The sequence below is a fragment of the Arctopsyche grandis genome, chromosome 2 (assembly GCF_051622035.1).
Source record: "Arctopsyche grandis isolate Sample6627 chromosome 2, ASM5162203v2, whole genome shotgun sequence".
Taxonomy (NCBI): domain Eukaryota; kingdom Metazoa; phylum Arthropoda; class Insecta; order Trichoptera; family Hydropsychidae; genus Arctopsyche; species Arctopsyche grandis.
In genome coordinates this window covers 268,804-294,384 of record NC_135356.1, presented here as the reverse complement: position 1 = coordinate 294,384, position 25,581 = coordinate 268,804, and the positions used below count along the sequence as shown (strand labels likewise).

The 25,581-nt window shown below is 34.5% G+C and overlaps 2 protein-coding genes across 2 annotated transcripts; one reads left to right on the top strand and one right to left on the bottom strand.

Moving 5' to 3' along the window:
- Positions 1–3,177: 3,177 nt before the first annotated feature.
- On the bottom strand, positions 3,178–3,775 carry LOC143922795 (uncharacterized). The gene is made up of 2 exons (XM_077446125.1): positions 3,472–3,775; positions 3,178–3,410 (listed from the first exon to the last, which is right to left on the bottom strand). The coding sequence occupies exons 1-2, from the start codon at positions 3,773–3,775 to the stop codon at positions 3,178–3,180; spliced, it is 537 nt and encodes a 178-aa protein (XP_077302251.1).
- A 7,574-nt stretch (positions 3,776–11,349) lies between these two features.
- LOC143922548 (sodium-coupled monocarboxylate transporter 2) lies at positions 11,350–25,312 on the top strand. The gene is made up of 15 exons (XM_077445819.1): positions 11,350–11,376; positions 11,512–11,565; positions 13,340–13,611; positions 17,901–18,066; positions 19,522–19,633; positions 20,154–20,221; positions 20,659–20,813; positions 20,902–21,042; positions 21,821–21,923; positions 22,778–22,893; positions 22,966–23,065; positions 23,317–23,487; positions 23,582–23,760; positions 23,869–24,052; positions 24,156–25,312. The coding sequence occupies exons 3-15, from the start codon at positions 13,352–13,354 to the stop codon at positions 24,306–24,308; spliced, it is 1,908 nt and encodes a 635-aa protein (XP_077301945.1). The 5' UTR covers positions 11,350–11,376; positions 11,512–11,565; positions 13,340–13,351; the 3' UTR covers positions 24,309–25,312.
- The last annotated feature ends 269 nt before the right edge of the window (positions 25,313–25,581 follow it).

The following is a 25,581-nucleotide window of genomic DNA, read 5'->3' as shown; positions in this document are numbered from 1 at the left end:
TTAAATGCTTTTTATTATTACGAAATTATGTTCACAATACATCTTATATCTACATATTTTAATAGCTACTGAACTACTGATCATTTTATATTTTGCAATTTTATTTTATTTGGTTAGTAATCATAGTATTATATTATTCTAATGTTAATGCACAGCATAATAGTAGAAAGAGCTCAAAAACCTATTTACAATTGAATATATATATATATATATATATATATATATATATATATATATATATATATATATATATATATATATATATATATATATATATATATATATATATATACAGTGGCGGACTGGGACTGAAATCAGTGCATGCCAGGAGTCAAAGGGGGCCCCACCCAGGGTTAAAATAATTTGTCCCCCCCCCTCCATATAACAAAATTTTCTTCTTTCCATAACGCTAAAAATCAAGGGAAATTTTTTTTTTTCAAAATTGGGAATAAACAAATTTAGGTACAAGAAAAATGGCAAAAGCAAAATAGATCCATAAATTATATTGTATATTTCGTTTTAACCCTTGTCCTAGGTAAATATAATGCATCATAAAAGAATGCGGCATAAAAGCGGCTTTTACTTTCGGTAGAAAACAATCAGGGACGTCATTTCAGCTTTTTCTTTGGGGGGCAGGGCAGGCAAAGATTGGTCAAATTGAATTTTTTTTCAAAAAATCTTTTTTATATCGGAATAAAAATGGACAATATTCTTTACCTTATTGAGTTATAAAATATGAAAAAAAGTAAGCTTATTTTTGAAAAAGTAATTATAAAAAAATATTATGTAAAAAGAGAAAAAAGCGCCGCAGGCGAAAATTTTTTTCCACCAATCTTTACATAGTCAACATTAATCGACCATCAAACTGATTCTCCAAAAAATATCAATCAATCAACTTAATTTCTACCGACTGTCTTGTCACTTTATCTATGTACATATATGTACGTAATAACATTAGATAAAGTTTTGTTTTGTTTTTTTTCAAAGCACATAGCAGCGATTATTTTATTAGTTACCCAAAAGTAACATACATAAGAAATACACGTAGCATTCATAGATCCATAGTATCTCATTAATCATTAAATTCATAATATTTTCTAAATTCACACTATTCCTTAATTTAGGCGAGTGCCCCCCTATGGCCCCCCCAAATTACGTCCCTGAAAAAAATGCATAATATTTTCAATTAATGTTAATCGAAAATCGGGATTTTGGGGAGGGGGCCCCTATCCTATATTTCTATTTACATGGATGTGTCTAGATTAGGAATAGATTTTATATTCGGAAACTGTTTAAAATTGTGTATTTAAATCTTACTATATCATCGAAGTATAATCAAATGTTATTTTGAAAGTATGAAGTAAATTTAAATCGCTGGTTGATGATGAATCGTCCTATCAAAATTGTTTTGAGCAGTTCAGTTTATATTATTCACGAAAATTTGTTTATTCCCATTTTTATTTCAGTAGTTAATTGTTACATAGGTATTGGTATATACATAATCTTGACGTTGGAATAGGCCCGGCAAAAGGGCCCACGCAAATGTTGAAACTTACATTTCAAGCCTAATAAAAAAAGTTAACCGATCCTTGGGCTGTTAAAGCAGGTATTAGTTATTTGTGTATATCGTAAGAAATTTGTTTTGTTGAAATACCCAAACTTTAGGTCCTAAAGTTGCAATATCCTATACATTTTTACACACGTGAAATAGTTAAAAAGTTATTTAATTTTACTGAGGGCCCATATTTTCTAACAGATAGTGGGGCCCACATGCCATCGGGCATGTTCGCTTGTATGGCCAGTCCGCCACTGTATATATATATATATATATATATATATATATATATATATATATATATATATATATATATATATATATTATAATATATAGATGACATATAGAAAATGTTTTACAATGTAACACAGATAAACAAATAATGTTACCGACGATTTATTTATGTAGATGAGATGTAACAAGTTCATTATAAAATGACGAATTCAATTTTAGATACCGTCCATATTAAAGATGAAGCCGATGGCATAATCATCGCTCTTGTACAAAACATGCAGAATGAATCTCCGGCAACGTCCCATTGGCTCCGAAGCTGGAGAAAACAAAACGACCTTCTTTTTTACATATAATTACTATTGTAACAAGTGAACATAAATAAAGGATCCTCTTAGTGTTAGTACACAATCAGTGTTTTCGTAAAACACTGATTGTGTACGAAATTGTGTGTTGAAATTGTGTGTGAAAACGAATAAAGCTGTGATCGTGCGATTCAACTAATCAAATGTAAGATCAAGCGCGCGAAATCTTAAACAAACTGACAGATGAATGTCGTTTAACAGGCGAAGGCTGCCGACTGTCCAGCCCAAAACGGCAGAGTGAGTGAAAGAGAAAGAACTATCTGCACTTGCAAATAGCTCTTTCTCTTTCTCGTTCCGAAACTCCGGGCTGCGCAGCGCTGTAACACTTTACAGCCAGTACAGCAACATTTTAATTCATCTGTCACCATATAAGTTAGTGGGGTCTTCGAAACGGTCAACATTACTTACAATATCACCCTTTTGGATATGGGTGATATTGTAAGTAACATTTACTCTGTCGAAGGCCCCAATAGTTCGTCCATCCAACTAATAAAAAAAATATCATTAATAAATAAAATATTAAATGTATTATTAAACATATATCTTAGAATTTTATAGGAGGGGCTGCAGCCCAGCAGCCCATTAGGACGAGCCGCCACTGAATAGATTATATATGTAAACCCCCGGAACGGATTCAACAAGCAGTTCAGTCAGACCTTCCACCGAAGACAAACAACTAGCCTTCTTCGCTGCGATTACACTGTACTAAACACTTGTATTACTCTACATACAATGAAGTACTCTTAAAAACTCAACCGAGTTTCCATAGGCCGGAAAACGGTCTCCCGTTAATCACCCGTTCTATATCTTGTTGCAAACATCAAGACCACTAAGTTATCAGTGACTCTCGTAAAATCTCCTAGTTAGTTTATTAATAACTAGTGGTTTTACCCGGCTTCGATCGATATTTGTAATATAAACTGTTTAAACATGGCTAATCTAATGGTAAAAATTATATTAAATTTATTTGAATAGTTTTATTTTATTTTTTGAATATTCATTTGTTTTTGTTTATTAAATTGAACGTCAAGAATTCCACGCGTTAGTGATCCTCTTTTCTATTTCTGCTTCCATGTGGTCATTGAAAGACACAATGTGCCCGAGATATACATAGGACTCCATATACTCAAAAGGCTCACTGTCTACCTTGATGATACTCTTGGCTTGGTTTGTCATAGCCTTTATTTTTGTTTTGTTCAATGTAAGCCCTACTTTTTTACTCTTTGTTGCAAGGTCTTGTAGCATTACTTGTAGGGTTTCTGAGTTGTCAGTAAAAAGTACAAGATGATTCAAATTACATAGATCCGTTTATGTTAATGCCAAATTTGCTCCAATCCATCTCTTTGAATATTTCTTGAAGCACTGCTGAGAATAGTTTTGGTGAAAGTGGGTCTCCCTGCCTTACACCTCTCTCTATTGGGAATATGTCTCCTAATGTTTCCATTTCCACTTGGGCTGAGCTATTTGTGAAGATATTTTTTATTATTCTAATATATTTATGCTCGATATTCTGTCTTGCTAGTGGTTTCCACATGTTAGAATGATGTATGGAGTCGAATGCCTTATTATAGTCGACGAATGCTGCATGCAAGCAGAAACCGTACTCTTGGCATTTCTCGATCATATGTGGTACAATAACCAGATCTGAAACCCGCCTGTTCCTTAGGTTGTTGTTCGTCCAATTTTTTTGTGATGCGGTTGAGGATTATCTTGGAAAATACCTTGTAGACATTAGACATTCGACATTAGACTGGTGGGCCGGTAATTATTGATGTCATCTCTGTCTCCTTTCTTATGAATCAGAGTTAAGGTGCTCGTTGTCCATTGTGTGGGTATACATACATATATTCCGAGATTCTAAGATTTTATTGTACAGTTATTGTTTCTGGCAGTGTACCTAAGCTTCATTGTCTCGTTTAAGATGCGTCGGGTCCAGGTGCTTTATTGTTTTCTGCGTTGGCACGGCGTTTTTCACTTCATCTTTTAGAATTGGTGGGATTGGGTCTTCATTTACGATGTCATTTCAGTATTTCTTCATGTGCCACTTGATAGGAGTAAAGTTTTTTATAGAAGCTTGTTGCAATTTCCAAAATAGATTTCCGTTTAGTTTCTTCTGTTTTGTCTTTCTTTTTCATTTTTGGGATCCACGTTTTGCATTCTAGTAGTTCTTTAAGGGTTTTTTTGATACCTCCTGTTCTCGCTACATGGAAGTTGATGCAATCAATTTTTGCTCTATTTTTGTCTTGTTAATACATATTGTTGCTAATTTTCGTACTCATTATTGCAATCTTTTTTAGAGTCGGTACGCTCGTCTTGTTTGAGAGTAGATTTCTTCTTTGTTGTATCAGTTCTTTTGTTTCTGAGCTTAAGATTGTTTTTGTGGTTCTATACATTTCCCCGATTTCCCTATCATACATATTTACATATATGCAGGCGCGGCTCGTGCATAGGAACTGCGGCGCTGCAGCACCCCTAGAAAAATTACAAAAAAATCGCATTTACAACTGGTGTTTAGATATGTATATTTGACATACTCATTAATAATGATTATGTCAAATATCTAATCATTCTTATTTAAATTATATTCACAAGTTGTAAATATTTGTATACAAATGTGATTTTTTGTATTTTTTCTGGGTGTGCTGCAGCGCCGCAGTTCCTATGCACTATGTATGTATGTCCTGAATGATATTCTGAATGTCCTGAATATATAGTCGATCTCATTGCGGAATTTTCAATCTCCCCTGATCCAGATCCATCGCCTAGTCTCTTTCTTTTTGAAACAACTGTTCATCAACTTGAGGTTGTTTTCTAAGGCCATGTTTACCATCCTTTTGCCATTTTCCGTCCTTTTCGATGATCCATATTTTCCTATTATAGTTTCTTCTCCTTGTCTTTGTTTGCCAATTCTACCATTAAAGTCACCCATGACAATGACATATTTACTAGTATTCTCGAGTGTTTTAGATACTAGTTCGTAGAAGTCGTCTTTGGTTGCATCAGTCTGTGCGTAGATCTGTATTATAGTTAGAGGTAGGATAGCCAAGGTGCCGCTCATTGTTCCATTGTTGTAAATCCTTTGTAAAAAAGGTTCGGCAAACCTCTAACAATGCATTTACAACATTTGAACAATAAGCGGCACCCTCTGGGTCCGGGCTTTAATTATAGTCCAGTCTTCCTTGTATCCTGGTAATTTTTTTGTTAATGTTGCAATTCTCTCCGATATACCGTTAAACTCTACAATATATTTCTTTAGGTGTTTTTTTTTTATTAAGAATCCTATTCCATATAGTCCCTTCGTTTCTCCTTTGTAGTAGAATATATATATGTAGTTGTCGTGTTCCTCTATTTGTTCGCCCAATCTCCTCACCTCGCTGAGTCCTATTACGTCCCATTTGATGTTTTTTTTTAGAGCGATTTCAAATTCTAAGAGTTTTTTAGACTTTAGATTAAAAAATATCCGGATACGGAAATGATTAAAGAATCTGGAGCAGGAACTGAAAAAGGAATCGAAATCGAAGTTGATATCGATATGGTCGTCGTAGAAAATTATATTTTTTCGATAACGTCTCGGATTCTATCACAAACCTTACAGTCTCTTTCGAAATTATATATTAGATGAATTAATGTTATTAGTTGTTTTGTTTCTTCTATGTAGAACCCTCCATAGGCTGTTCCATTTGACACAGTCGAAAGTCCAGCTTGCTCTTCTGGAATTGGCCAGTCAAGGCAGTGTTTCAATACTTGACTTGGATGAGATATTAGTGAAACTGTTCTAGTATATTTCTGGTAATAATCAGTCAAATTAAATCTTGGATGCCCCACCAGTTACTCGTCTCAACGTGAATGGGGCCCTTAAAAATCGAATGTAGAGTGACTTCCGGGTGGGGCTGGTATAAGAGATGACACAATGAAATACAAAGAAAAAATGAAAAAAATAAACAACACATACATTAAACATACACCTATCCCTCGATTTGCACGGTAGATTGGTTATGCAAAATCGCCGTGTAACTTAAAACCGTATAAATCGTGACTATGTAAAATGGTAGATTGGTTCCAAAATAATACATTATATGTACTAGAGAAGTTTGTGTGACGGCAAAAGAAAATAAGTGAAGCAATCACGGTTAGAGATTTCGAACATTTTAGAAGAACCCTGTGACAATAACTACATAATAAGTGCACATATGTACATATGTATATGTACGAGTATAAACCTGTAGGTTTAGTGTTTTTGTTTACTAATAATTATTCGCCTCACTTCGATAAGTGCTTCCACAACTTATTTTCCCTTATCCCCATGAAATTTGTTTTCAGGTACATACATACAATGTATGTACATTCTAAACTTGGACTATTACTTTTCACTTACACACTTTAAATGAAACCGAATCGTCTTGTCTATGAAATTGCGCTTAAGATTATCTTGCACTCCTATGTTTGGTCGGATGAGAAACGTGGACGCTGTTAGTGGCATTCATGAACAGGATAGAGTCCTTTGAAATGTGGTGTTAACGGAGGATGCTAAAGATCTCGTAGAAGGAGCATGTAAGAAACGAAACAGTCCTCCAGCTCCAGTTCATAATAAAAAGAGAGAGCTTCTTGACACGGTGAAGCGCCGTAAGATGGATACTTTGGCCCCAAATATCTCCTTCTATGTACAAACAATCATAGAGGGGAAAATTGAAGGCAGGCTAGCGGTGGCTTGGGGGAAAGAAGCTCTCTTGGCTCCGGAACTGATCAGGACTCGGTCTCGAAAAGTTATATCGGCTTGCCCATGATAGGGAGGAATTCGCACGGGCCATAAACGATATCTGCCCATGGTCCGAATACGTAATCGGCATTAGAGGAAGAAGAATCTAATATATCTGTGTTTGCTGGGAACATTGAAGTTCAATTCAGCAAGAATTTGACAAGTACATACATAGTTGAGTAGTTAATAAAAATGCTTCCCAGATATGTATATACTCCACGCCGTGACTCGAGGGAATTATAACCTAGTGCTCTCCTAGTGTAAGATAGGCACTTGGATAGAGCCAGGGATAGCGGGCGTAAACAACCACATTGTGATAACATATCTGAGAATCCTTTTCTGCAATCACTTGGTGGTACGCGAAAAAATATCAGTAATGGCGGACTTGAATAAACATTATCTTAATTAATAATCATAGTCAACGTCAAATTGTAGAGTCGATGATCCGGCAATCGATACCGTTTTAAATTTACCGCGTTAGCGCTCCAATTGTTTATATTTTGGCATAATTATTTTGATGGCGCTGTACAATATGTTTGTGGTTGCATTATCTTTCTTTTATTTATTGCTTGCGTTCATTGCTTGCAATAATGGATTTAAAAACAAAGCAGTAATTATTATCTCTTTTGAATTTGATCTATTACCGAGTCCTTATCAGGACACGCCTGAAAATTCAGTACAAATTATACAGTCTTCAGTTCTTCAAAGAGGTATTAAGAGAAAATACTGTGGTGAATATGTACGTATATATAAAATATGGATTTTCACACACAGGAGACGAAGACTGTCCTAAACTCAAGTGTACATATAGTTTGTGGGGTAGTGCTGTCAAATGGATGAAATGAAACCTTCATTCCTTTCAAGACATAAAAAAACATACGGACTATAAAACCAACGAACGTGAACGTGAGCAACATGAGAATATGTCCATTCTCAAATCTTACATTCCACATATCTGCAAATAAAGATAATAACCAACGTGCAGTATAAGCTAATTATCGTATTAGTCACCGTAATGTCAAATGTGGTAAAAATCATACAATAGCAGAAACATTCATTTTTCCTTGTTTAGTGAATGTCCAAAAAATTAATAATATTCCTCTTTCGAATACGTTCGGAAGTTGAAGAAAACCTTACACTGTCATCATTTTTTCTGCCCGAACGCATAACGGCTGAACACATATTTAATGCTGACGACTATGACTATTATCAAAGAGAAGGGTATTCATTGGTCAAATTGTTGTGGATCGTGTACTGATGTCAGGTTTATATTCTGGTATCCGTGGTCGGGTCTTGAATGTATGTACATAGCTTCTAATGTACATAAGTTGGAGCCACTGCTGTATTCACAGGCAAAATCTAGTATCAAAGCGCCTTCCTGAAGAATTAAAACTCGTTCTTGATGAGGTAGTGAAGATTATTAATTTTATAAAGTCCTGTGCGAAGATATGATGGGTCTTCATTCTTCTCTACTCTTTTATACAGAAGTGAGATGGCTGGATCTCGTGGTAAGGTGCTTACCCGCTTGTTCGAACTTAGACATGAAGTACAGGTTTTGTTTGAAGACTATCCTTTCAATCTTTCTTCAAAAGTCCATGACTTTAATTTGCTTCAGGCGCTGCTTGCATATTTATCTGATATTTTTTTACAAATAAATAACTTGAATTTGGCATTATGTACAGAACAGCTCGATAACGATCTTTAAGAGGGCTGGACACCAGCGCCTTGTCCATACAAACGTCTTACACTTCTCCCTTCCTCAATTATGGCACTAGACAAATTATTTTTTAATATGCTATAGATATCCACCATTGGCATGCATCTGTGCTTTTATTTTTTTGATTAGTTATTTTTAATAGGAGCTAGGAGCCGCTGAACATCTATAAAATCGCCTCTTTTTTACACCCACGAAAAGAGTCCAGCGTGCTTATTTAACGGTCGATTTAAAAAAAATACGCACACAGTTGCATAGAAAATATCTTTCTCATACCGATAATGAAATTTTTTTAAAAATTGGTCCATTTTCGGAGGAGAAAACTGGAGAATATGAAGCTTCGATTTTGTCGATTTAAAATACGTATTATCTGGTCGAAGTGAAACTGTCGCATTCACTCAATATATGTATGTATATATTGATATATGTATATTGTCGCCTCGCATTCACTAAATATATACATATATCGAAGAAAGGAACGGCAACAAAATTAGGGTTTCGGGTGTACAGCCCTCTTAATGTTGCGGATAAAATTTAAAGTACATATGCTTAAAAAATTAGATGTTTGGAAGCTGTGTATCGAAAATGATCAACCTGAAGTATTTGAAACCTTACATAATTTCTTATCTGAAAACAAGATTCGTTTGTCTCGGGATATACGTGAAAAAAATAGTTGAACATTTACATAATAGGGCTGAATTCGTTTTTTACGCAGTACTTCCCCAATCCCGAAGAAGCAAACAATTGGATTTCAAACCCCTTTGAAAATGAACATTTTCGGATAGCTACGTCAATCCAATCAATCAAGGAAAAGTTAAACTTGATTGAACTTTCAAATGAATTAAGGTTTATTGAACAGTTTGCTGACAAAGCGCTTAAATTTCTGTTGCCTTGTACTAGCACTGAACTCGTTGAGAGAGCTTTTTCTTCATATATTTTTATAAAAAACAAACATAGAAATAGATTAAATGCAGCTTCAGACTTAAAGGTACATATATCTCGCATCATTTGAATCGAATTTTAAAAAACTATGTTCCTCTAAACAAGCAAAAGGATCTCATTAAATTTATTTTGTAAATATTTGTAAGATTTAATTAAGGAAAGAAAATATATTATATGTATTTTGTAATTTTGTGTTTTTATTATAACCATCTATCAGTAATAGAAGTATGACGAAATAGTAGATACATATGTACATATATCTACTACAATTTTGAACATATTATAATTGTGACTCCTCAAATATCTTTTCTCCACAAAATTTCTTAACAAAACATCCATTACGTCTACCCGTGTTCATATTCAATACCATTCAAATACTATATATCTATACACTTGCAATAACAAATTTCATGAAATACAATCATTTTTATATGGTGGTACAATTTAGCGTAATGTACATATGTACTCGCGTACCAAGTGGTACGCGAGTCAAAAAAGATTGGGAAACGCTGATATATGTATATCATTAAATATATTTTTTATATATTTAAATGCCCGATTAAATATATTTAATCGGGCACAACACTAGTATTTTTATAATCTTTTAGCGGTAATTCGATTATTAGTTCCATTGCGATCGCCCAAAAGACAATTTTCGCCATGAAAATTGCGAATACGGGATATTTGGCACTTGAGTTCTCGTTAGTATGATGGAATTTTCGGCTGCCAGATGTTCCATTATACAGATTTTAGTGACTTTGCAATCAATAATCACCGAACCCTTTAGCATTGGAAATGCGAAATCTACATTTTACATTTGAAAGAAGAGCCTTGAAAAAGGCGGAGACCGCTAGGTCGGAAGGGAGGCTCGGTCGACCCGCTCCTTCCTGTCATTGGCTACTCTTAGCGTTGCCAATAGTATTGCCGTGCCCTGAATTAACTCGACTTTTGTGCCCTGATGAAATACTCCGACATATACTGCCTGGTTCGTTATAATTTCGTGGATACATACGCAAAATGTGGATGCGTGTGAAAAGAAAGATGAGGCGTCAATTTGGCACATCGCGTACCCATTTTGATTCATATTTAGATGCATTTGTATTGAACCACAAACGAATGCGTGTATATTCCATTCGCAATATGTGGAATATTTCCGTACGCCGCCCAACCGTCCGAAATTAGATGCGAACCAGGCAGTATTTCATCAGGGCACGGCAATACTATTGGCATCGCAAAGAGTAGCCAATGACAGGAAGGAACGGGTCGACCGAGCCTCCCTTCAGACCTAGCGGTCTCCGCCCCTGTCGACAATTCCGACTTTTACCAATTACATACGTATGTAAGTGGTAAATAAATGTAAATTTGAATTTTGATAATGATTAAAATAAAAGTGAATCCGATGTAGCGCCCTTGGCAATCGCCCCCCGCTATGGCACTGATCGGTACACATACCTCGTTATGGATAAACACAATATAAAATGGTACCTACACACACAGTGTGTATGCAGACAACGCGTCTGCTGCGTTTGTCACGTGCGAAACTAGCACAATTGGCAACTACCGGAACTCGCCTGATCCTTCGTAGCAACATCTCTCATTTGTATCCTTTCCTCTTCCTATTTTAATTGCACCTTCATCAATTGTGAATTCATTGTCTGCATTGTTGCATACAATGCATATAATGAATTCTTACGTGCGCTGATAAAGCACATATGCAGAGTAAGCTGCCACTTATCAATGTCTGTACGCGTATATAAGATGTCACTTAGCAGCCTAAGCCACACTATACTTCAATCCTCTCCCAACGACGTACGTAAGTAATTACAATTCTTTTTTCTTTTTTTCCCACCTACATACATACATATAATATCACCATCACGCCTGCATTATTAAATTTACATTCGTTATGCACGACTTGGATAATTACTATTCATTTCTTTTCTTTCAGGAGTACTCTACTCGAAGCATTCATATATTGTACAATCAATTGCAGATTCTTCAGGTGAGTTCGTGTTACACTATTAAATATACGGGGGGCTGGGGTACATATTACACATAGATCAAAAAATCTTTGGGGAGTGAATACAATAGGTTATTAATAGCTAGTTAATAGTTAATACTTACCTTACTACAAAGTCTTGCGGTTTTCAAGATAATCCTATTAATATAATAAGGGATGATCTTGATAATGATAGTATATTTAATTTGTATTATTCTTACTTTATCCATGTGCGTGTAAACAATAGATGAAGTTTTTTTTCGATGGATAGCGAGTAACTTTTACACAGAAATTCATTGATAATAGTTTATGATAAGTACGTGTATTAATTTGAAAATATGCGATTGGAGGCGGATAATGTGTATGTATACATATGTGTAACTAACGGACCAAATCAAGTTAATTCACTGAGCAAATTTTATTTTGATTTTTAAATGCTTTTCATTGTTACTCTAAATTATGTGCACAATGCGTCTTATATCTATTTACTGATCATTTTCTATTTTATTTTTGTTAGTAATTATAGTATTATATTATTCTAACGTTAATGTACAGCATAATAGGAAAAAGAGCGCATAAACCTATTTACAATTTCACTGACAAAATAAATACTGGCCATTATATAAGTTTGCTTTTATATTATACTAGTATTGTGCCCGATGTAATTAATATCATCGCATGGGTTATGGCATATTAAGCTATACGTTTAAAAAAATGTGTCGGTCCTGTTTTTTTTAAATACCTTTTGAATATATTTAATTGTTTAATATGAAAAGAAAAATGGTAAAATCTACCTATTTACCTACGTAGAAACAATAGAGAAAATAAATAAATCAATTAATATAATTAAATACACTTTCAATACATAGATGGTGGTAAATGCTCAGAGACTTCACTTAACTTGATTTTGCTCAGAGGTTTAACTTGACTCGCCTAGAGGAAACATTGGTAATACATACAGAAGTCTTTTTATTTTGCTATTTTATTCGTACGTTTTTTTGGCATTGTTTTAGCTGCGACGTATATATGTAAGTCGAATCGAAATGACTAGTATTGCGAGCATTATCTTACACAGACACACAGAATAGCGATATTATATATTATATTATAGGCAAAGGAAAGCAAAGTTTACAACTTAGTTGTCCGCCCCTGTCGCAATCAATACTATGTATTAGTAAAAATTATATTTACAATCATAAATATTCATTCAAGTTGGAATCCAATTATCAACTTTCAAAAATGTAAGTTCCGAGTTTCAAAAAAGAGGACTGCTTCTAGAGCGCCGTCTATATTTCTAATCATAAAATATTTATAAATTCTGTATTTCTAATCATAATATATGAATTCAAAGCATTCCTTATCTGTCGGAGTCCAATTGTATACGCCCATCTAAGAAACAAAGTTGTAAATAGTCCCTAGTTTCAGATCGATCGCAAGACTGTAGGATACTGAATCGTTAGCGAAGTGAAATATACTTAGAAGAGGCTTGTAAAAAAGAAAATCATTGTATAATTGTCGTTGAAATATGTACGAAGTACTGTGCGTACACGTGCACGCACACGAAACAGATCAATTAAATGGCCGAGGCAAGGGTTTAGTACAAGAGCACACCAGTTAGATTCTGGATGAATCCCGAACGAGCCAGTCGCACCCATTATTATATGTATATATGTAATACATATGCGTATACACAAAACGACATGACGATCCATTCACAATCACATTTGCAGTGTATGTTAAGAGAGACGGTCCACTAACAATATTTGTACACCTCCAGCAGGTAGACGAGATGGAAAACCAAAGTGTGGTGACTGTGGCGATGGTGATGGCGATGATGGTGGGGTGTGTGTTGGGCGATGCTTCAGGATCGAAACTCTTGAACGAGTTCTCGTGGCAGGACTATTCGGTGCTGGTGGGGATGTTGGTGATTTCGTGCTGCATCGGACTCTTCTACGGCTTCTTCAGCAAGAAGCAGACGAGCAGCGATGACTTTCTGCTGGGTGGGTCGTCGATGGGCACTGCTCCTATGGCCATGAGCTTGGCTACAAGGTAACAACACACTCGCACATACATAATTAATATTCAATATCGCAAACGACACAAGTGCGTTGAACTAACCGTTAATAATACTCCTCCTCCTCCTCCTTTTTTAATTAATTAAACGCTCACTTCTAATTTCTGACAACATACTATTGTAGTCATGTACGAATCCTCAGTTTCAAACCCAAGATCGCCAAATTCGGTATAGGTTCGGTAGCTCAATTTAAACTTACTTGTGAAGGTGTCTAGAAGTCTTTTCAAAACCTCTGTGGCTTATTACATATCTTACTAACACTTGAAACTATCGAGTATTTTTTATCTTTATTTTTAGATTCTTTTCTCTTCTAAACTACGTCATATGTACATAGATTAAGCTGAAACTTTTGTATATTCATACGAGGATTCGGTATAGTGAATTTCGCACAACTCTCACACGTGAATTGAGTTTTTTTTTTTCTGAAACCGTTTGATATGAGCTCAGGGTGCATTAACTTAGGAAGTAGGTGGGTTTTGAAAAGGGTAGGAGCCTTTCCAAGACCACGGTTGCTTACTATCTTACTAACATTTGAGACGATCGAGTATTTTTAACCTTTCTTTAGATTCTTTTCACTTCGAAACTACGTCATATGTACATACATATGTAGATTTAGCTGAAACTTTTGTATATTCATACGTATTTAGATTCGGTATAGTGAATTTCACACAACTTTCACACGTGAGTTTTGAGTTTTTTTTTCTGAAACCGTTTGGTATGCCGAATTGAAATTTCATGTCTATGAATTTCAGTTTAAGATTTAGTAACAATAAAGGATTCGTCAACTTAAAATTGTGCTTTAGTATTGATCACATTTTCTTCCACTACATACATACATACATACATACAAACAAATATTCAAATGCTTGAATACTTCATATAAAAAAATAAATAAAATACTCAATTAAATACATTAATGCAAATATTCAAACACTTCACCATTTTACCATTAATTAATCTCCAAGATAGCATTAAATAATAATCCATATACCATTTTTTTTGTTTGTTTAAATGCCACTAATATACATATATGTATGTATGTAGATTTTACTGTAAATTGGTAAAATGAAATGCGATTAAGTTGCGAATCTTCACAAAACTGATTATTATGTTACTTAATATTAAATTGAAAATTACATATATATGTAGATATGAAATACTTTTTAAAAAAAATCAGAAATCGGTACTAGATACAAATCAGTCAAATTCTTCAGGATGAATTTATTCACGATCACAAAACTTCATAAAAAAGTAAAAAAAAAATATTACTTCCGGTTTACGAATTCTAACAAAAACTTTATCAATTCTAAGTTAGTACATAAAGAATACAAATATAAATGTTCAGTTCGATACGTTAAGTAATGTGGAAAAAATAGTGTGGTCACAACATTTTATGACTTTTCTAAGAGGAAAAAGTCCCACTTTCGGTTTATTAAATTTAATGGTTATTTTTTATTTTCATCACATTGATACAAATAATATAGCTGAATTTTCTCGTGAAGGGCATACGTATTTAAAGGGTCATTTTGAAAAAAATAGTGGAAGAGTAAACTATGTATTACTTATAAAACGTGATCAGTAATCGAGTTGATCAGAGTTCGAATCAGTCAAAATCTCGAGTTGGAATTTTCGTATGATCACAAAACTTCATCTATTGTTACTACGTACATATATGTATGTACATAGATACAGTAAAAATTGGATTAGAATCTTTAGAAGAAGTTAAAAATAGTGTGTTGTTTTTGTTTCTGAGTACATATGTACATTTATCAGCACGTACGTTCCATTCCAAAGAAATCGTACATATTATCTTACATACATACATATATACAATTGAATGGCAAAACGAATTAGCTTTTCACGATTTGAATAGCTGGAGATTGTTTTTAAAATACACCCATCTACATAAAGAAACACCCAGTGCTTTAGTTCGATAGTGTTTTTAATGTATGTATATACATGTATGTGTAGCGGAAAATCACGCAATGTTGTCATTTTTTAACGATTTTTTTGACTGAAGCGAAAAAAAGTAAATGAAATTCGGTAAGAAAAATGTCTCGACTACATATTTTGAATATTTTAGCGAATTTTTGCATACCTACTCATCCAACATGACTTGATCCATATGAATAATAATTAGGTAATTAACATTTCAAATATTATGCGGAACTTGTTCAATATGAAAATCCATTAATAATCAAGTAAGTAGATAAACTCTAATGGCTGATTTTTTAAATCAGAAGGCGAGTAGATCTAGGAAGCCGTGTTTAGAATAGAACATATGTATTTAGCAAAAGAGTTGGCACTGTTTTGATTTGTACGCATCTTTCAGTGTTCATATCTACATAGATATTTAATCTTTTTCCTCCACTTTTGGTGATCACAGCTCAGATTTATGCATGAATGTACATACATGAAACCATTTTTGGTCCGGAAAGTAGCTGGAAACAGTGATCGAAGGGCCAGTTGAGCTGTGGACGCGAACGCTCAAATGCGGCCTCAATTGGTGAACCAGTAACAACCAAATTTTCTTCGTAAAAACTGGTATTCGTTAGTTAGATGGAACTAGATTATTCTCAACAACAATTGAAAAATTTCCTATCCCCGGGTTTCCGTATTTATTTTTCATTCATTCGCTGTACTAGTTGAATGTAATAGTGTTTATTTTTTCAATTCATGTCAAACTGTCATTACATACATACTATTTAATACATATGTACATACATACTAGTGACAGGCCAGATGAAATATCATCGAGCGCAAAATTAGACTAAAATTTTGAAATTTATATTCATATGATCAACTTTTTGAGAGTCTATAAAAAATATATTGAAATGATGTCAGTAGGAGGATCACAAGCTCCACACCATTCCCATTTTTTTCTCTGGTATTTATATACATGTTATGTATATTCAGTGGCAGCTCGTCTATATGGGCTGCGGGGCTACAGCCCTCCCAGTATAGTACAAATGCATGATTTTTTTGCCGTCAGGCAGGGTCCCTATTTGAGCGGGACTGTCCCGAGTTCAGCAGACAAATCCCGAGTCCCGCATTGCCTCTGAAAATCCCGACTTGACAAAATTTGTATATGTTCAAAAATGTATGTAAATAGAAATGGTTTGACTTCAAAAGTAACAAATTTCAATCCATTAAAGTCTTGTCCTTAAACCAAACTTGAATTGAATTGAATTTTCATCAATTGTAGAACTAACAAAATTATTTAATATTATTTGCAATGTTGACCTTTTATACGAAGATGTCTGTTGAAACAAATTTTTACTGAAACAAACGAGAACAAAAATGAGAAATAGACAATATTTTTTAAAGATCATTCCGCTTGCAATAATGTGTATAAAATTGTAGCACACATCCTTTCATCTCCATATTCTGTTGCAATTTGCGAAATAATATTCAGTTTAATGAGTGCAACCTGGAGGAGGGAGAGAAACAGATTATTGTTAGAAACCGTAGAAGCTGAATTAATGCAAAGCTGGCGAACATATTTTGAAACAAGTTAAAAGCTAGGAAAAAAACTTTTAATAAAACTTTTAATAAACCAAATTATAATTCCTGTAATTGTATCCATTATATTTGAATAACTGTGATTTCTGTGGATTATTAAGGGACTATTTTTTACATGTTCTCTTCTACATACATATGTATGTACTTATTTACATACATTATAATTTAATTAAAAATATTTTTTTGGTAATTTCTTCATTAATCCTTTTTGATCGTTCGAAATAGTGAATATCCTGATCTATAATGTTGGAAATCTAGCAACCCTGGCTGCAGGGCTGCGAACCTCCCAATATAGTACATATGCATGCTATTTTTGTCTGTATTTGAATTATCACGAGCCGACACTGGTTATATTATATTATATATCAAAGAAAGACTTGGGGTATTACACACAATATAATATTTGCCATGTACATAGTAGAACGAACTAGGCAAAACACTAGTAGGTGAATATTTAGATAAAGCAGCGTGAAATAAACTTTTTATCGTGGATCTTTTTATTAATTTTCTGATCTGCTAGAAACGATAAAAATTCTAACCCACCACCCTCCGAGTCATGGGTTAGAATGCACTGTGAGTAGAAATACATATGTACATATGTATTGGTGTAGTCAAATTAACAGTGTGATGGATATCTATAGCGTGAGAAGACAATATTGCAAGTTGACCGGACCAAGCAAGGCCAATTGCTAGACACGTGAGCACGTGTACGTAATTGATTGTTTTGATTGCTACGTTTCAGTTTCATCACGGCCATTGAACTACTCGGGAATCCAGCAGAAATGTACCAACATGGCTCCCAGTATTGGCTGATATGCTTGGCGTTTATATTTGTCATGCCCATCACCAGCAACTTCTACTTGCCGGTCTTCATGAAGCTCAGGCTGACTTCGTGCTTTCAATATTTGGTAAGTGTACCTACTTCACATTACATGAAATCGATGTAAATGATACGTTACATACATGTGATTTGTCAAAGAAAACACATGACAAAAACAGTTAATTAACGTCTTTATTATCAACTCGGATAAACAACAGGCTCTCTTTCCCGCTATTTGTCTATGTACCAGCGTGGTGTGTTTCGGAACACATGCATGCTCGCGACCATATTCCATCGTCACGTGTTCGTAAACCAAATCCTACACTCGCCTACTCCTGAAATATTAGGGCAAAATCACACTGGGAAGAACGGCACGTCGTGTGCTTGGCTCCCCGCTGTGGGGGCTCTCCAATATTTCTTCAAATATGGGATACACCGTTATAGATCACCGTCAAGCTAGGATAAAATTTTACCGAAAACACACCAGAGGGTGATTTTGGGACGGTATATGCTGGGCGTGCCATGAATATGTGCACGGCATGCCACATCTAAAAAAAAATCACACATTCCTGTGTGATTTCGCCCTTATTCGCCCTCGATTGACAATCATCGTCTCCCATACTCTGCAATGCTTCATTTCCACTCTTAACATTTTTCATCTTTTATTATTTCAAGCATCAAGACAAATTAAAACAAGATTCAATTTAACAATAATTTATTGCAATCATTAGACATATTAAAATTTAATCATAAGGTACTTCACCAGTAACTATAAAACAACAACGTAGTTACATCAAAATCTTGAAATATTTTTAATTTCATACGTTTTATATGTTTTAACATAATCAAGTTAAAACATTTAAATGAGGAGATATCTTACCTCAAAATATAAACTCATAAATAAATACTAAACAGAATATTTTTAATCATCAAAATTGTCAAATAATAAACGTTAATACCTCTTACATCTACATTTCTACTCATAATCTAATACAATGACAATATTTAAATCTTAAACATCTTAAATTAAGAACATGGATAAACACACATCGCGTCCGTTTTTATATACATACATATATATTATTATATGATGAGTATGGGGTATTGTTACAGAGAATCTATTAAATTATTTTATCAATTGTAGGAAAATATACATATATTTAATTGTTGGAAAAATAAAAAAGTATATATGTATGTAATTTTTGAAAATTGTGTGGCGGCTCGCTTATACGACATGGTCGAGTTTGGTTGCCTTCCTGCGAGTGGGGACCAACCCGGCTGGGTTCGGAGAGCCGCTACTCACTCTGTCTTCAGCTGTCATATAATAAACACGTGCATTAACATGCCAGTCGTCTCATTCGTTCATCCTCCATAATTGTTTACATGTTATGAAAATTCTTTGAAATTTGACGTTTAGGTCGCGTGGCATACCTACATACATAGGTTCTCTGCCACTTCGTTCATTTTTTTCCTTTTTAAAACATCAACGTGCATAGTATGTATTAGTTTTCTCATAATAACACTTAGGTTGGTTGCTTTTCAGGAATTGAGGTTTTCAAAAAGTGTCCGAATTGTGGCCAGCGCCCTATACATCTTTCAAATGGTCCTCTATACATCAGTAGCAGTCTACGCACCAGCATTGGCACTTAGTAATGGTAAATATTATATAAAGATCTATGTACCATTATATTAATAAAAACGGTAAACATTTCAAATATATTAATATTTTGCTTGCGAAAATAGCTATATACATATGTATATGCGAAAATAAATATGTATGTACATGTCTATGCGAATATTGTGCGGTTTAAATTTCAATCTACATATGTTTTTACAAGGTTCTTCTATATTTCACTTCACTCATTGGTCTGACAACATATTATATTACATCCTACATTCTTCCGATCGTTTTGAAACTTTGCAATTTTTACGATTTCAGATTTTAGCTTTGAGCGACTGTTTTATCTCAATAATGACAGCATTTAGCGTTTACATGTAGTAAATATAAAAATATATAAGGGAAAGATCAAACTGTGCATTGTTTGCAACATGCTACTTATTTAATTTGATTTGATCTAAACATATGTATTAGAATTTCTCATTGAAAATAATATCATATATTAGGAGAAGAAAAAAATTATAATTAAATAATTTATATTTTATAAATAATTTCAGTTACTGGCCTCAACACGTACATTGCAGTATCTTTAGTATACGTAGTATGCATATTTTATGCATCACAGGTAAATACATAAACATCATATAATACAGAAATACATTTACAATACTAAAATCATAAAGAGTGAACCAATGATTACAGCGAAATTTTTCTTAAATATAAAAACACATTTTATGGGGTAAACTTTACAGCATCATACCTTACTTTTCAAATTAGTTGAATCTCACGATCGTGAAGGCTGATTTACAGCCATTTTATTCAATTTAAATCATAAAAATGTTCAGATAAACGAAACCGTGGTGATCATATGAACGATATTGCATTTGACTTAGGTACACCTATTTGCCGTACCGAGCTTTCAGATATATGTAGGTACAATAAAGTTTTACTCATAAAATATGCGTTTCATTGAAGAAAAACTTTCAATATAACCATTGGTACACGTGTATACATATGTACATATAATATATGTAATATTAATTTAATTGTGTTTATAAATAGGGTGGCATGAAAGCAGTGATCATGACTGACACATTCCAAACAGCAGTCTTGGTAGGATCTCTACTTCTAGTGCTGGTGTTCGGAGAATCAATGGTAGGAGGCCCAGCAGTCATATGGTCTCATTCATACAATACTGATCGACTCGAGCTGTTCAAGTAAAACTCGACAACCATTCATTTGCCTTGCTCTTTTCTCATGAGTTTCCTCTCAATTGTAATAATAATTTTCGTGCAAATATTTCAGTATGGACCCCGACCCTACGGTACGTCACAGCTTCTGGTCGGTGGTTATCGGTGGCACATTCTATTGGACGGCCATGTTTTGTGCCAATCAAGCTTCCATTCAAAAGTATCTCTCGGTGCAAAAGATATCCCAAGCTAGAAGGTAAGAGCAACACTTGAAGCAAGCTGTTTTCAACCTATGTGATGACATTTTTCAAGTAACTATAGTGTAAAACTACTAAAGTTACAAGTGCACTCACTAAAGCCCTTTGGTTATATAATACATACCTAATAAAGATAAACTGTCAATTTCAGTTTCTTTCAAGGTTTTAAAAAGCTGATCGAAAGCTAACTTCATATGTACATACATGTAATAAATTCGGGAATTGTTACTCGCGCCAATGTTGCAATATATCGCATTCGTATTAGACCGAACGGCGGGAATTAGAAAACGGTGTTGCCAGTCGTAAAAAATACTGCTTGAACTAAAAACTTCGGCTCAGTGATTATTTCGCACAAATTGATCCCGCATACCGGGCATACGTCACTAAAATCTCGAACCCAAAAAACTCCGTCAATCGAAAGGTACCCGTGCGAAATATTGTATTAACGAGAACTCGAGTGCCAGATGTTTTATGATCGAGATTTTAGTGACTTGCTGACTTTCATGGATTTTTAATGCAATAATGTGCTTGTAAAAATATTTATGTACATACATAATTCGCTATAAAATATTAAACGATATATCGGTAATGCTTTGGTCGGGGGCAGGTTGAACTCAAATTTTTATAAAATATTGTATTGTCATGGGAAACCCTAAAGTGAATCCTAAAGGGAAAATTTTAAGTTACCTTTTGTGTACATCATAATATTATCAGCATATTTATGTATTATACATATATTGAATACTCACACGTACACGTTTGTTATTTTATTTTCAGCGCACTGTGGTTTTCATCGATTTGCCTTATATTTGTTTACACTGTAAACTTTTACACTGGGATGATAATGACGGCGCATTACAGAGACTGCGATCCGATAAAGGTACATTCAAATAATTTAATTATGAGTAAAAAATATATAATATATGCAAGGTGCTACAGATTATTTAGTTGAAAATGAATACTTGAATTTTAAAAATTTATATTCACTACAAAAGAAACCTCCATGTATTGTTACTATGTACATAAAGCAAAAAAGCAAATTACATAGGATATGATTAGTGTAGTCATTTATGAATATTACACCAATCAGATAAGATATACCGGAAACCAAGCAAATCTTTGACCTTTCATCGAATTTCTGAAATGGTTTGAATGAAGACTGCACAAAGTTATCTTTGTGCATACTATATGAAAGAGAAGGCGCATTTTTATCGACCTTAAATTATCTAGGAGTTGAAAGACAACATCTAAGAATGAATTCAATAATTTTTCAGAGATTATGCCAAGTAGAGTGATTGCTGAAATTCGACAACGTTCTGAGTTCATATTTTCAAAAGAGTGACTTTGTGGTAGAATGCTATACTGTTGCATTTAGCTAGTGAATGTTTGCTTTTGTGATTAAACTTTACATTGTCAAGATACTAATCGTTTAATTTATAGTAACACTAGTGTTGTACCCGTTGATTTCAACGGGTGACTTCGGGAAGGAATTGATACACGAATTAAAATAAAGTTATATATCGTTCACCCGTTCAAAAATAATGAATGTGTGTGTGTCACTCGTCGCTCGGCCTGACGTCACACGACGCTTCACCCCCCCACTTCCCGCGTCTCCTCAACCACTTCATTCTAATTGGCTGTGTTTTGACGGTCTGACACAAACACAAATACCCACACACATTGCGTCCGTTTTTTATGTATAATATATTATTATATACAAACGTATTGTTTTAGAGTGGAATAATATCTGCATCGGATCAATTGCTTCCACTGTATGTTCTGAACGTGATGGGTCACATGAAAGGAGTGCCTGGGTTCTTCGTAGCAGGAGTGTTTGCCGCTAGTTTGGGGTAAAAATTGAAACTTCACCGTCAACTGTTAGAAATTTTGATTGAAAATAACACATGTTTTTGATTTTACAGAACGGTAGCGGCAGCTTTGACTTCGATTTCAGCTGCTGTTTGTCAAGATTTTATCATTTCCGCATTCAACATAACTTTACCAGACTCCAAAGGAGCAACGGTAATATATATTCATATAACTCATACAGCAGTCATTTCAAAATAACTCTTTAATAGTGTGCTGGCAGCACCAGATTAAATGTAAGGTTGGCAACACTGGTAACGATGCTGAACCTCTTTGCCCTTCGAATTTGTAGCCAGCACTTGAATCTACCTCTATAGGTAGATCGCTTTCAATCGATCTTTTCTCTGATTGACTAATGGCTTTAATTTTTTTTCACGTGTTACATATGAATTTCCAATAATTTACAGGTGGCCAAATGGATTTCTTTGGTTGCCGGCTTGATATCGTTTTGCTTGGTGTTTGTCGTCGAGCGACTTGGTTCCGTTTTACAAGTTGCGCTGAGTTTCAACGGTATGGTTGGCGGTATCACTTTGGGTCTATTCACTCTTGGCATGTTCTTCCCTAAGGCGAATTCAAAGGTTTGTATTTTAAATAATATAAAACCTTTACAAATGTATCATAATGAATCAAAAATGAATGATAATATTAACGGATAAAAAATGTTGTTGACAGGGAGCCGTAATAGGATCCATCGTAGGTATGATTCTCGTTTTGTGGATAGGAATAGGAGCTCAGATAGCCATAGCGAGAGGCGATATCGTAGAAGAATCCAAACCAGTATCAACTATCAACTGCTCGAATTATAACCATACTGAATATGATGATAATCAAGAATTTTCAGCCTTGAAAGAGTAAGTTGAAATCTTTGGTCCCCACCCCCTGACAAAGTTTTTGTATTTGCAAATAGAACGATATCTGAAATTAAACTTCGTGTATATTAACGTTTTGAACATTTACAGAGAGGTGTTCTTTTTGTACCGAATCTCCTATTTGTGGTATTCGGCGATAGGATGCGTGGTAACCGTTGTGCTCGGCTGGATCGTCTCAATGTTCACATACTCCAAGGAATCTCTGGCCGTCGACGTGGACTTACTGTCACCTCCTATCGTCCGCATGATTGAACGTCTGCCGTCAATAATGAAGGTACGTTCTTCAAATCGCTTAGTTTTTACGAAGTGCACATTTGAACAACTGAACTGTGCTTTTTCTCCTGTCTGAATGTTAATGAAAGTGATTACGTTTGCAGATAAACTTTGGGTCCAAGGGGAAGCACACGTTCGAAATCAACGGAAACTCAGACGCCGTCAGGACCATCTCGAGCACCCTCAAGACAAATGAGGAAGAGCTGAGCGGAAATATCAACTGCACGTTTTCGATCGATGACGAGAACAGGACGTAGAAAAATCACTTTTCCGATTGAGCGAGACGTTTTTAAACTTTATGTTTGTATATATAATATTATGGGTACCCAAAAAGGACGGTTTTATTTAAAATCCCTCCCCCAACGTTCGTTTGTAAAAATGTGGCTTTGATCTAAAAAGGGCTGTTTTCACTTTAGTGTCAGTATTAATTTTTTCTCATCTAAATTGTGTTGTAAAGATCTGAACAATAGATAATACAATTGCGAGTAATAGTTTTCCATCCGATTATATAAGGTTTTTATTAGTTTCACTTCACCAATCGGTCGGTCTGGTAATATTCCTACATTCTTCTGATCGCTTTAAAAATTGGCGAGGTTTGGCCGCGAATAGATTTCTATTGCTTCCGCTGGTTCGATGGTGAAATAGAATCGTAATAAACACGTTTTAAGAATACAAAAATTTTAGAGACAGTGACAGCTAGCCCTTCGCCAGTCTTATATTTTTGACTTTCCGCCCCCTACTCGTTTTGTCAGAATTTAATTGTGTATCTCACCGGTAAATGGATTACTAGTCACAGGACAACCGGTCGCTCTAGATCGGTCACGAGAAAACTGGTTAGCCGATTTTAGGGTGTGACCAGTTTTAGTGTGACGGGTGACCGATCTAGAGCGACCGGTTCACATTTGACTAGTAATCACCGAACCATCTCACCATGTCTCGATCAATTCTAACTTCTTTGAATGCTGGACCAATAAAATCTTGTCTTATCAGTTAATTGGCAACAACACATGCAGTTATGCGCTCTTAATCACTTCTAGCCTTGTCTTCTATGTAAACAAAAAAATTCTCAAATAATTTTGTCATACAATGCAAAGTGCTTGTTTAACACGAAGTCTTCCTTGTAAAAAACGTGGTTTCCTCCGGATGTTGATTCACATTGCCAAACAGTCGGTCCAGATTTGTCCAAATCGTCAATATCATTAATGTCAAAATGCGTCCTCCTTTTGTGGGTATACCTTTTATAATATAGGGGAATTTGCTTAAAATGGTATATGTATTTTTTTTAAAGAAAAATTTTTATATTGTTTTGATTTTCTGTGCAAATTATTGCAGAACATCGTGCATGTTTTATCGAACACCCAATAAATACAACAAATTTCTGCCGCTTCTACTACTATACATAGGTACATATGTAGTACTATGAAATTTGAAAATATACTAATATGTTACTACCTAAATATGTCATCTTAAGCAGAATTCTTAGTAATAATGTATAACTTTGGTTGTGATGCGAGAAGCAAGGACGGGTAA